The following is a 14,316-nucleotide window of genomic DNA, read 5'->3' on the forward strand; positions in this document are numbered from 1 at the left end:
AATTTTTTTCCTATTCCCTAGGAATAGCAATTAGGGGATTAAAATGCCTTCTCGCCTAATGTTGAAAGGAAAATGAAATTGATTTATATTGGGAACATGTTAGAGCTCCCTTTGGTTTCGTATACTATCAGCCTAGATACTTAAAATGATGGAGGGCCCTTTAATTTATCATATTAAGGGCTTCAACAAATAAGAGCTAAATGATTGTTAATTTACAAGAGACTGCCTTGCGTTTGTACAGAAGTTTCACCTTAAATGCCTAATTTCCGAAAATGATATTTTTGAAGGATTACCTGAAGGACATGACATCTATCTATCCCTCTAAATAATAATTTTTTTTTTTTGCCCGGGGTAATTCAGGTCTCAGTTTTTGGCTTATTTTCTGGCTCTTTCACCCACATCTTCACACAGATACAAAGCAAAACTGAATTCCAAGTATTTCCACAAAAATATTTACTCACATCAACCACTTCATCATTACATAGAAAGTACTGAGTAGCTGAGGTAATGCCAGGGCCACAGGGACAAGCAGCTGTCTGCTGCCTCATGGATCCCTTGTCTTCATACCACCCTTCAGTGTCCTTGCCATACACCCCTTCCTTTCCATATATGTGTGTGTATACACAATTTATAACTTATAAAAATACATGCTATATGTATATATGTGCATATTCATACTGAATATGCTATACATAGCATTTACAATTATATGTTGTATGTGTTTGTGTGTGTATATATATACATACATTTAATGTATCATCTCAAATTACTTTTGGGTTGACTTTTTAAGTTTTTTTGTTATATGTAGGTCTATATATATAATACATTATAATACATACATATAATACACATATATAATGCACATATATATACACAATTTTTAAAAATTTATATGAAACAGCTACAGTGTTCGCTTATACATCTCCCAGTGATTATGCATCTAAGGCTTAAAATCACTGTGTTTCTTTTTGGATTTAAAGCTGTGTAAAAAACTGACACCTTCTTGTCATTAACTCAATTAGGACAAATGAAGAGAAAAATTGCACTAGAGTATATTATTTCCAGTAAGGGTGATATCACCTCCCCACCGGGGACCTGCCTAGCCTTTGACTTTATTAGGTATTACGTGCCTCCATTGCACCTTCTCATTTTTCAAAGGCCTCATGTCTTTCTTCTGGGCTGGTTTGTGAACTCCAACATGAGGGTATTGCACATGTCTTGGTCACTATTGTGTTCATGCCTTCTAGAAAGTCCTCACTAATCAATTAACTGAATAAATAATTGATGAATGAGTGGGTGAAGACAGAGGGTGTTGTGATAGCTGGGGCTTTTCAGCATAGCTGCCCTAAGCATTTCAAAATTGCAACTAGGTTTCTTTCTTAACCTTACTGTCCATTGATTAACTTAGAAAAGTTATAACCTCTCTTCTCAGTTATTCCATCATTCATACACCTCATAATACCTTAAGTAGTACTGGCTACAGGCCATTGTTATAAAAACAGATATTCATAAGTTTCAAAAATCAAGGCAAGTGCCTCTTGTGTATATTGATAACTTGTAGCGCTTGTTCATTTAAAATCAGGGCTTCGTTAGGGGTTCTAATATCTTCAGTTTTACATGAAATAGCAAAACAGGCCAAACTTTTCTGTTCCTTTGTAATGGAAGTTCTACGTCACCAGAAAGTGTATTTCCTTTGTAATAAAAGTTCTATGTCACCAAAAACAAATTAACTAGAAAAAGAGAATACTAGTATAGTATCAAAATTATAATATCTTCTTGCCTCCTTCTGAAGGACACTCCGTGTTTGAGTACTGTCAATTTAATGCAATCATGAATTTAACTTTCACAATTATATTTTAGAGAACAAATACTTAATTGTCACCAAAAATGGAGAATACATCGTTATTTTTTATAGTCAAAGAAGCAGTGTTAAGTTTTGGCTCAACATAGAGTCATATAGGGCTGAGCTATGAGGTTAAAAGACATGTCTGCATCTATTGTTATAGACAGCTGTAATTTATTTATACTTACACCCTGGGAAAGTGAGATTTGCAGTTGCAATGATAGATTTTTAGATACATGATTCCAGAGAAAATGTTTCATTTCCATACAGTTTTTATGGAAACTGTTATATCCTAAAATAGCTGCTATTTTTTAAGTGGTTATGATCTCTAAGGCCGTGAAATACACAACTTACTCAGTTTTCCTCATTGCTCTTCCAAAAAGCTGACAGAAGCAGCTGCTACCATCACTTTTGTTATCAAAAGAAGGAAGACAAGCCAGAAAGGTTAAGGAAGCTTTCTGTGTTTAAATTTTTAATGTATGGCACAACCCAATAATCACACTGTTCTAGATAATTTAATTTATAAAATTATATCAATTTATATTTCATTAGTAATTGTAGTTCTAATGGTAATTTTTTCAAATGAAGGGAAATTCAAATGTCATATGGTCAAATTTATATTTTAGAAAAAGAATGAGATAGTATTTAAATGTAGAATGTTTGAGAATAGGATGGCATTGTTTTATTTTCTTATGCTAATGATATATTTAAAACTTAGTAATTTTGTTTGTATATTATTTTCTGATGTCATAAAACATCATAGTAGTAAAAAATACCAGTGATAATATAAATCTATCAATCATATCCAGACTTTATTTCAAGATACTTTATCTTTCTTTCCCCAAAACAACAGTCCCTGGCAATTCTTTTAATGGACATACTAAGTTTTTTCTGTGTATTATGTTTCATTTTCCCATTCACATAATGATTAATAATCAACAAAATGGCCAAAAAACAAACTGATACATGTGAAATAAAAAAAAATCTTAATGGAGGTAAATTGTCAACCACTGAATAAAGGATTAATTACAAAACCACTTTTTGGCTAATATAGACAACATTATATTTTATATAGAAAAATGTTGGAAATAATACTGGCTTCATTGACACAGCAACTTCATGTATTCCTGTGCCTGTGAAAATTGTTCCAATATCCAGTATAAGTATATTTTCCAATTCCAATATAAACTTTTTTTAAAAAGGTGTCCCTTTAGTGTATGGATATTTATAAAATGCATTTTTATTGCTTTCACAGAAAGATAAGGAAGACCAATGGCTAGAGAAAAAAGTGCAAGGAAATAAAGACCACATCATTTTGGAGCATCTCCAGTGGACCATGGGGTATGAAGTTCAGATTACAGCTGCCAATAGATTGGGATATTCTGAACCAACAGTTTATGAATTCAGCATGCCACCAAAGCCCAACATTATTAAAGGTAAGCAAAACTATATTCTTTTTTAGATTGAACAATAAATATGATACCACCTTTTTATAACCCTTACTTTTCTTATTAATCATTAAAACAAACTGAAATGTAAATTCCAGGTTCTAATTATTATTGTGACATATCATACACAAAGTTTCTCATCACTCTTGCCTTAGGGTATTGCTTAATTTGTAAATATATTTTGACCCCATTAATAGTTGGAGTGATGGAGAAAGAATGAATAGGAGAACATAGAGAGTAAGAGTGACTGATGATAATCAATGTGAAAAGTGTCTATTGAGACCATACAAAAGCTTTGCTAAGAAGACAATTTCTCTGCCAATCATGTGGAGACTGATGCTCCAATTCTTGTTAGATTTGACCAAAGGTGATGAGCCAACCTATGCCTGACCAAGCAAGTTGATTTTGGAAACATAAAATTAGTCACAAAGAAAGGCAGGAACAGCCACAAATATAATTCCATAAAGACCTATACCTAGAGTTTTAAGAAGGCTCATAAAATGGAAGAGCACTGTAAATCAGCTTTTGCAACACACTGGTTAGATTCTACCATTGATAGGTAACAGTGCTTACATTGTTCCATCTTAGTATGTTAGTAATATTATGAAAGTTCACAACAGGGATGTTAAAACTTTTATTCAGATAAATGTTCTTGAAGTAAAGATGCAAAAATTTATTCTGACTCAAAATAACATTTAACTCTGTTCGTGAGTTGCTAAATTGGTCATATTTCTACATTTATTTTCCCTCAGTTATTACTTTTAATATTTTAATTTTATGCAGACATGTACAGATATTTATGTATATATAGTATATTCTTTATATGTACATATATACAGAAAAGAACAGCATATTAATCCATGAAACCAAGTTTTTTTGTGTTATTATATTAGAGTATAAGTATAGATATATAATAGTTTTGAAACTGGAAAAGAAATAAAACTAGCTAGTTCAATCATGCCATTAAACCCTCTTGTAATTTCAAATTGATGTTAATTTCATATATTATGATTTTGTTATATCATACATCAGTTGTTTAGTAATTGAAAGCAGTTTTATATGATTAATCTTTCAATTAAAAAGTAATTACTATTGGTTATAAGGTTTAAAAAGTAATTGATATTAGAGCTTTGTATTGCTAATATTAATTAATAAATTCTACCAAATTATAATTTAAAATTAGGAAGTAAAAAGTCTCTGGAAGTAACACGGGTATCTTATATTTTAATGACTTTTTTTACTATTTTCAAAGTACTTCTGCATTGATTATCTCATTTTATTCTTAAATCTGAGCTGGATAAGGAAGCATTATTCTCATTTTACAAATACGATTTTAAGAGGTTTAATGACATGTTTGAGGTCAGAAATATTTCTAGTTATATGACAAATCTGATGCCCTTACAAGATAACACATCTAAATAAGAATGACTGAATGTACTATCGAATTCATTACCTCTCTATGTTTGAAACATCAGAAACCACTTCTACAATCGTAATGAATATGTATGTAGTAATTATATTTCATGCAAATATCAGGAACATGCTATACATATTCCCATACTGAGCCAGAGCCTCCTCCAAAGGAAAATTGCAACAGTATACTACAATCTCTCAAATTTTTAATTTAGTGTATATATTTTGAAACATAGTGAATTAACTTAATCCATTTAATTTAATAATGTATTAAATGTAATATATGAAGTAGAAGGCAAAATTTTAATAACATAGATAAAACATAAAATCAAAAAAATAGATTTTACACAGATTACTCAATGTTATACCCCCAATGACTCTGCTATCTTTGTAAGAAATTGTTGGCCGGGCACGGTGGCTCACGGCCTCTTAATCCCAGCACTTTAAGAGGCCGAGGTGGGCGGATCACGAAGTCAGGAGATGGAGACCATCCTGGCTAACACGGTGAAACCCCGTCTCTACCAAAAACAGAAAAAAATTAGCCGGGCGTGGTGGTGGGCGCCTGTAGTCCCAGCTACTCTAGAGGTTGAGGCAGGAGAATGGCTTGGACCCAGGAGGCGGAGCTTGCAGTGAGCCGAGGCTGCGCCACTGCACTCCAACCTGGGCGACAGAGCGAGACTGCGCCTCAAAAAAAAAAAAAAAAAAAAAAATTTGTTGATGACAAAAACCAACAATACATATAGACAAAAGGTTGAAAAAATTAAAAGGTAATAAAAGCAGATATGAAGGCACCAAAGTAACCAAGACATGCTGTAATTCATTTCCTCTCTCTGTATATATTTTCAATTTGAGAAACTCGTGTCCTGAGAGCTTGTAGGCAAGACCTGGAAAGAAAGTGGACAGAATTCTGGTTTATATTGCCAGATTTGTTCCTGTCACATAACTTGTCAAAATAACTGTTTCCTCATCTGTGAAGTGAGTTCCTTCTGGTTCTGCAATGTTAAGATCTATCATTTATTAATTTAAGAATTATTTATTGGAGCACTTCTTTGTGACAAACCCTTGAATGAGTACAAAGAATTTATCTGTGAAGAATACAGAACTGACCCCTGTCCCCCAAAATCTCCACAATCTAGTAGGGAAGACAGATATTCAACATGAGTTAGAATAACTGCAACAGGCCGGGCGCGGTGGCTCACGCCCGTAATCCCAGCACTTTGGGAGGCCGAGGCAGGCGGATCACGAGGTCAGGAGATCAAGACCATCCTAACACAGTGAAACCCCATCTCTATTAAAAATACAAAAAAATTAGCCGGGCTTGGTGGTGGGTGCCTGTAGTCCCAGCTACTCGGGAGGCTGAGGCAGAAGAATGACGTGAACCCGGGAGGCGGAGCTTGCAGTGAGCCGGGATTGCGCCACTGCACTCCAGCCTGGGCGACAGAGCGAGACTCCGTCTCAAAAAAAAAAAAAAAGGAAAAGAAAAGAATAACTGCAACTAAGAGAGATTTTTCTTAGAAGGTGAGTTTCCAAAGGAAACATGCAGGAATGAACTTTCCAGGGAAAATATGTGACATGGAAGCTATCTCTGGGACAAGAAAGAGCATGATCTGTTCTAGGAGCTGGAAAAGGCATGTGTGGAAGAGAACCTGGAAGTGTGTGACTGAAGATAAGGTCAGAGAGGGAATGCAAACCAGATAATTCAAGGGCTTCTAAAAACATAATTGTAAAACATCTTCCAAAAGAAATAAATAATTGTAAGCAGAAAAGTTGTATGAAGAGATAGGTATTATAAACAGATTATTCTTTCTCCTATGGGTAAGAGCAACTGATGGATGAACAGCGGTAGAAAAAAATAAAAGAACGAAAAATTTACTGACACATTACAAGTGTAGACTAACCCTGCCTTTGCAATAGATTGGATTCAGTCAGTAATGACTTTTAGGTTTCTTGCTTGGGCAACTAGAACATTGCTGATGTCATTTCTCAAGGTGAAGAATTTTGTAGGAGAAGCAAGACTTGGAGAATGAGGATCAAACATCAGATCCATTTGGTATTTGTTAAATTTGAAATATCAAATTGTTGGTTAGATATGTGGGGGTATGGAAATGAGAAGATAACCGTGGCTTGGAAACATACACCATGATGCTGTCAGTGTTAACAGGTGAATGGTATTTGAGTGAGGGTAAACCCATCTAAGCAATGCCTAAAATATCTGAAGAGGGGTTGATGTCTGTAGTACTCATTTATGTTTGCTAGTAACTAGAAGGGTGACTGGCACAGCAGTGATTTCCAGACAATATTTCTTGAATTACTGAAGAGTAGAAAGAAGTTAAGAACTGAGTACCAAGGAACTATAATATTATACTAGAAGAAGAAACCAGATCACTCCACCCCTCATCATAAGATTAACTGGAAAAACACGAGCGTAGTATCTTGGAAGTGAACAAAGGGTCATATTTCAAGAAGAATAGACGTAAAGTGTCAAATGCTGTGGAGAGGTCAATGAAACCGAACCAGAACAGATGTGAAGTATCCCTATCACGTGCAGCTTTGCTGACGTCGTTGGGAGATAAATTAGGTACAAGTGGGCAGAGAATTGTATGTGAGGTTAGGGAGTTTAGACTCCATATTTATTTAATGCTTTCAGGAAGTTTTTCTATGAAGGTGAGCAGAGGAGGGAAAAAGCAAGTGTTAGAAGGTCTTTTATGATGAAAAATGCTAGTTGAAATAAATCAAGGAGTCATGGAGAAATCACACATACAGGCACACAGACAAAGTCATCTGAGAAGGTAGGAGACGGTATTCACCCATCTAAACCATGTAGCTGATACAAAGCCAACACAACTTATCAAAAAAAGGGGAAAATGAAATATTTATTTTATTTGTAAAAATGTCACAAATTTGGCCAGGCGCGGTGGCTCACACCTATAATCCCAGCACTTTGGGAAGCCCAGGCCGGTGACAAGGTCAGGAGTTTGAGACCAGCCTGGACAACATAGCGAAACCCTGTCTCTGCTAAAAATACAAAAATTAACCGGGCATGGTGACACACGCCTGTAATCCCAGCTACTCAGGAGGCTGAGACAGGAGAATTGCTTGAACCAGAGAGTTGGAGGTTGCAGTGAGCCAAGATCGCGCCATTGCACTCCAGCCTGGGTGACAGAGCAAGACTCCATCTCGAAAAAAAAAAAAGTTATAAAATCATGTCTAATTTACTGTTACTGAATCCAGATTGCTAAGGCCTCATAGAAAGTCATATCAGAAACAAACCGTAAATTAAGGATTGTTTGATTTAGATCTAGGTTTTGTGAGGCAACTTTAAAAGCTGTGATGATGGGGAATTTGGGAACCTCTCAGATCTTAGAGAGTTAACATTATATATTTGCAAAATATGAAAAAAAGATCATATAATTTTATAACATATTTTTCATTTTAAAATGAAATATAAATTCAAACATATTAGAAATAAGTTATCTGTAATAAACTAGCACATCTTAAGTCTTTTCATTTAAGTTAGAGAAGATATAGAGTTTAAAGGTTAAAGTGGTTTTATTTTTGTGTTTCATGCATTGTAGACTGTCAAAATAAGTTTTCTGGAATTTTGAATTTAAAAACCCATTACTTATGTACATTAGATATATTTAACTTTTTGTAAACAATAGGGTAACTCTAGAGAACATTTATTTGTTGGACTAAAGCACTATTTTTTCGTTTTTTATCAACCTACTCCCTTTACATTCATATAAAATATTACATTGATAACAATAATTTTTCTTGTAAGTATGCTAGTGGATACTACATTTCTTCTTAGTTTATAATTATTATTTTTTATTTTATTATTATTATACTTTAAGTTTTAGGGTACATGTGCACAATGTGCAGGTTAGTTACATATGTATACATGTGCCATGCTGGTGCGCTGCACCCATTAACTCGTCATTTAGCATTAGGTATATCTCCTAATGCTATCCCTCCCCCTCCCCCCACCCCACAACAGTCCCCAGAGTGTGATGTTCCCCTTCCTGTGTCCGTGTGTTCTCATTGTTCAATTCCCACCTATGAGTGAGAACATGCGGTGTTTGGTTTTTTGTCCTTGTGATAGTTAACTGAGAATGATTAAAATAATTTTGTAATTATTAATATTTTTCATTTTTTAATTCTTATTAAAGATGTGCTTATTTTGAAAGATGTGTATTTTGATTTATATAAAATAGAGTTTCCATAATCAATCATGTTCCTTTTTGGAATATTCATGCAGCATAACTCCATCTTATTTTATTTTATAAGAAACAAGAATATCGGGAAACTATAGCAGATTAATTGTTATAAAATGACTGCCAAACTATGGATTTCAAGGCTGATAGCATGGCATTTATTGATTTGTTCTGTAATTTTAATGACTAAAAATACTACTAAATTGCTGGACTGGATATAATCTAATGTTTAAAAAAAATCCTTGGAAATAAATAAACTTACTTTGAAAAACATTTTCACCATTTCTTTTGGCCTGCCACGTATTTGATAACATTTATATTTAACCAAAAAAGACCTTAGTATCTTTCAGTAACTGCTTCCTTCTTTTCCTGAAGACATGTCTAATTTTAATATTGACTATCAATATAATTTGATGACAGTAATTCTGTTCAACATTTTTTGTATTCAATGATAAAATAATTCTACCCTCTGGGAACATGTAATGCATACATAATACATACAAAATAGTTGTTTAGATTTAACAAGCTAAAAAAATAAATAATGTAAATCACCACAAAAAATATTGCTAAAATATTTCAGTTACTTTGTACTTTCATGGGCTTTTAATTTGTACTTCCAATGAACTATACAGTAAAATTATTTTGATGACCTCCCCTCTAGTTTCAAGCAACACTAATAAATCATTCATCACTAGATAATTCAACATGAACAGAAAACAACATTCAAGCACATGGTGAATATGAAAATATTATTTTAGGATTACATTTATGGTTGTTTTAGAACATAAGTTTAAAAATTCTAAAACAATGGTGAAATAGAAGTCCAATTACCTGGAGAAACTTCATCTTAACCCTCTGGAATTTTCAGTCTAACATAAATATTGATACTACACCTGCAACAGCATTTAGTTTAGCATGTAATGAAAAAGTAAGTCTAAAAAATATTTTCATAATCTTTGGTTCCTAAAATTGTTTTAAAAGAGATGCAGTGACATATGTCTGGAGTTTGCTTATGGCTAATAGGTTAATGCTTCTAGCTTCTATGCTTATTGCAAATTTTAATTATGTGAATATGCAATTTTCACTTATATTTGTTGGTAGCTTGTTTATTATTAAAGTAGAATGGCTTTTATTAAATATATCCTAAGAAATTATGGTAGGAAAAATTACCATCAAACATTGTAGGATATATTGAGAACATATTAAAAGTAGCACTGTGAATTCACCAGTAGCACAGTGAAATGACTGGTGACTTTTCTCTTGTAATTTATATTTTCAACTTATAAATGAAAGATACTCACATGTAAGGGATCAGTGACAGAATTAATTTCTGAGTAATGCAGAATAAACATCAATATTGACCTTTGTCTGTTTTTAATGTGACAATATATAGAAATGTTTTATACAAGACTTTAGCCATTCTTATTTTGTATGAAAGTATTTTTTGTAGGTTTATATTAATTGTTAATGGCTTAGTGTAAATCTTGCATTAATTATTTTCTCTTTTTTTCTTTCCTACTGTCACGTTTTTTCTCTTTTGATTTCCTCATTTGTAACTCTACTCTTTATTTTCTTAATTATTTCATTCTTATTCTATTTTCAAAAACAATTTTCATCATGCAGATAAATGCTGTGAAGCGAATAAAGGCGAAAATGGAAGCCAGTCATGGCAGCTGAATGCTGCTGGGTTTTCTTTCATTATAGCCATAAGTTTGTCTTGCGTGTTTTAATGTCATTGTTATATCATACGGCATATCCTCTTATGCCCTGAAAATTAAAAAAAAAAAAAAAGTAATAGCAAGGCTTATCTAAAATTATAATAAAATATTTTCTAAGGTCCAATTAATTATGCATGTATCTTCACCCATGAACGATTAAGCTTTTTCCCCTTCCCCCAATTGTCAACCTTTTAAGTGTATAATTTGTCAGAAAATCAATGAAGGAAATTCAATCGGGATTGTTTACTTTCAGCTACCAGTTCACTGCATAACATACTTTATTCTAAAGTTTCCATTAATTCCTAAAGTTGACCTTGTTAAATAGCATGTCACTTGTACTTGAAACTTAAGCCTTTGCTACATCTAATCTTTCATTATTATTTAGCAAATAATTAAATATCCATGTCCATACTTTGTAAAAATCAGAATTTTATTATGTAGAATTGTGGATCACTACTTTCTTTTTTCACTGTTACTTTTAAGTGTAAGTTTCCAAATTTATCAACATTTCTAATATTTCAATGTGTTTACCATTTATATAAAACATAAGCATTATATTTTATTAGATGTGTATCCCAATTGTGCTGCTTATTTTCCCTTTGTTGAACTAAAATGTCTTGAGGAATAAATGTGAAACAGTTTCCTATTTTAAATTTGAACACCGATACATTTTTTTTTCATTAAGTGAAAATATCTCTGCAATTTTCCCAGAGTGAATATTAAATTAAATTTGTATATGTCTAAAAAGTTACACCCAGTTCACTGGATTTAGATTACGTTTTGAGCTGACCTCAAGTCCTATTGTTCTAACATAAGTAGTTATTTATTACATGCAAGCATTAGAGAGAGAGAAGAAAATATTATAGACACTCCTTTAAAGAAGTTGAAATCCAGATGGGAAGAAATTGAGATTGGAACTAGATTCCTGATTTCAAAGGAATTTCGATTTGAGGGAGTAACATGAAGAATGATTTTTGGTTTTTGCAAATTTTCATTGTGAATATGCAATTTTCACTTAAGTAACCTTTACTTAAGTAATTTCAAAACGAGTAAAGAGTGTTTGTGTTTTTCACTTGCAACCACATCTTAACAAGTGACTTTTACTACTTATTTATTTAGGACAATAGGAAACAACCAGATTTACATATATGCATAAAAGTGACCATAACATACTTGGTAAATAAAATGACTGGATTCTGGACTTTGTGATTCATTCATCAAAAGCCACTATTTTGTTGAACAGAAATATTTTTCCTGTCTCTTTTTAAAGAGATAGCTGCAGAATCTTTTCATATGAGGGCTAGGCCTCTCTTTCATAGTAGATTTTCTTTTAACTTATCTTTTCCAAACTCTTAGCTGTCAACTGCTATCCTTTCTTGTAATCTAGTAATAGACCTGCAGACTGCAGAAGCAACCCATCAACCGATAAAACACACTTCTGGCCGGCCGGGCGCGGTGGCTCACGCCTGTAAGCCTAGCACTTTGCGAGGCCAAGGCGGGTGGATCACGAGATCAGGAGATCGAGACCATCCCGGCTAACACGGTGAAATCCTGTCTCTACTAAAAATACAAAAAATTAGCCGGGCGTGGTGGCGGGCGCCTGTAGTCCCAGCTACTCGGGAGGCTGAGGCAGGAGAATGGCGTGAACCCGGGAGGCGGAGCTTGCAGTGAGCCGAGATCGCGCCACTGCACTCCAGCCTGGGCGACAGAGCAAGACTCCGTCTCAAAAAAAAAAAAAAAAAAAAAAAAAAAACTACTTCTGCTTCCCTCCTTTCTTCCCTGCTGAAATAAAACGATATCGCAATTCACATACTATGGAAATATAATCCATTTATAGGGAAAGTTTTGTTTTTAAATCACCATAACCAATATTCCGTTTATTAAATAACTATCATTGCATATTAAATTTCTTGATATTTGAGACTGAAGAGTTTATATTGATTACTAATTTGTAGAAAGCGTTGAGAAAAGGATTTCTAGTAACACCTCCAGAAACTGTTTTTCACATTCATTATAACCTTACTTGATCTTTCCAATAAATTAGAGACATTTCTGTGAGAATTTCATGTAGAAATTATCTTGACTTAGGAACGACAAAATATTTTTTTGGAGATCATGGAATACTTATTTAGTAAGTTAGTGCAAAGTTTATTTATCTTGAAGTTTTACATATCATAACTCAAGGTCACTAAGTGATATAAAGAACATTCAACGTGAAGTATACACAGAAATAAGATATATCAATTTGGCATTTCAAAAAGAACCTAATATTAAAATTATGTTAGCAGAGTTATATACATTTAAAGAGTTGTTCGTTAGATTTTAAACATCTAAGTGTGGATCCAGTTTTAGTCCTTAACTTTATAAGCAATCTGTCATTTGGCCAAATGTTTATTCTTAGATGAACACATATTTCACAACTCTGAGATATTCATAAATTCTTTTAAATATATTCTCAGAGATGGTAAAATAATAGGCTTTGTGCTTTGCCTTATTTCTGTAAGAAATTAAAAATTACAAAACTAAACAATAAAGCTATTGCATTCCAATAAATAAAACCTTAGACATTTTACATCCTGGGATTTTTTAAAAGTCTTAATAATATGTGTTGCTGAGTTATCTTTTTTATTATCTGAACATTACTGTTGTTATATGCAACCATAAAAATCAGACAGTTTTTTTTTTATTTTAAAAATGAGTTTGTTACCTTTTTGGCCTTACTAGTATTTCATCTGTCTACACATCTAAGTAAAGGCGATTACTGGTAAGCGAGACATAAAAATTTAAACTTATTTTAAATATCTTCCTAGCATCATCCAATGATTTTTTTTCATATAATGGAGTTTTACATAAAATTCTGTCTCTGAAGATATATAAATTTCAACTTGTGTGTTAAGGTGAGTGTAAGATTAGTCATTATATATAATCAGAGATATATGTCTATGTCCAATGGTGTGTGTATTGTATCGTTCACTGTAAAAATATTTCAAAAGATTATTTTGACCGTATTACCACTTATGAAGCTAGATTGATTTACTTATGCATGATTGCCATTATCTGCATGTGGAATATCAGGATTTTTAAAATATAGATCTGGATATCTCCTTCTTTCTCCTCCCAATCTCTTCTAGTCTATCTTCTTTCCTCCATTTTACAATCAATGTTACTGGCCTCTGTACCCCAATCAAAACCATAATTACTCATCAGTTCACAATAAGACCCACAAGTACCATGTTTCAGATATGCTAACAGAGTAGGCCTAGGAGGTAGCAGTAAATTCTTTCCTATAAAATGTATTCTTACATGGAAAAACCTTAGGTAAGTTGCTATTTTTGTTCATTTCTTTCCTAATACTATAGGTCATTAGGACGGACTAAGTTTAATTTTATAAACTCTATTCTCATATTATTTCCAGTAGCATTTTGCAAATGCACATATATGCCTTCATTCCTGGTGTACATGAACAAGATTGAAGTTAAAATATGCAAACATTTTAAATATGCCTCTATACAGACGGGGTTAGATTGATGTTTAATATATGTGCAATTTTCACTTATATATAGCAAATACATATAAAGACAAATAATTTTATTGCAAATAAATTTGACTTTTTAAATATTCAAGTTCTTTTTAAATTAATAAAGTTACAAGTATGCATCAGTGTACATGTTACACACAAT

At 32.8% G+C, this 14,316-nt stretch overlaps 1 protein-coding gene across 5 annotated transcripts in view; it reads left to right on the forward strand.

Moving 5' to 3' along the window:
- Positions 1-14,316, forward strand: part of NCAM2 (neural cell adhesion molecule 2) — a 564,569-nt gene that overhangs the window by 494,739 nt on the left and 55,514 nt on the right. For 3 of the 5 annotated variants that reach the window (XM_054468800.2, XM_063659919.1, XM_054468803.2), the window contains exon 15: positions 3,099-3,279. In XM_054468800.2, the coding sequence (XP_054324775.1) occupies positions 3,099-3,279 (181 nt within the window). Of the gene's footprint in view, positions 1-3,098; positions 3,280-3,488; positions 5,149-10,541; positions 14,051-14,316 lie in introns of those variants that run through there. The other 2 variants (XM_054468801.2, XM_054468802.2) reach the window with 2 other exon arrangements.

This window comes from Pongo pygmaeus, chromosome 22 (genome assembly GCF_028885625.2).
Source record: "Pongo pygmaeus isolate AG05252 chromosome 22, NHGRI_mPonPyg2-v2.0_pri, whole genome shotgun sequence".
NCBI lineage: Eukaryota > Metazoa > Chordata > Mammalia > Primates > Hominidae > Pongo > Pongo pygmaeus.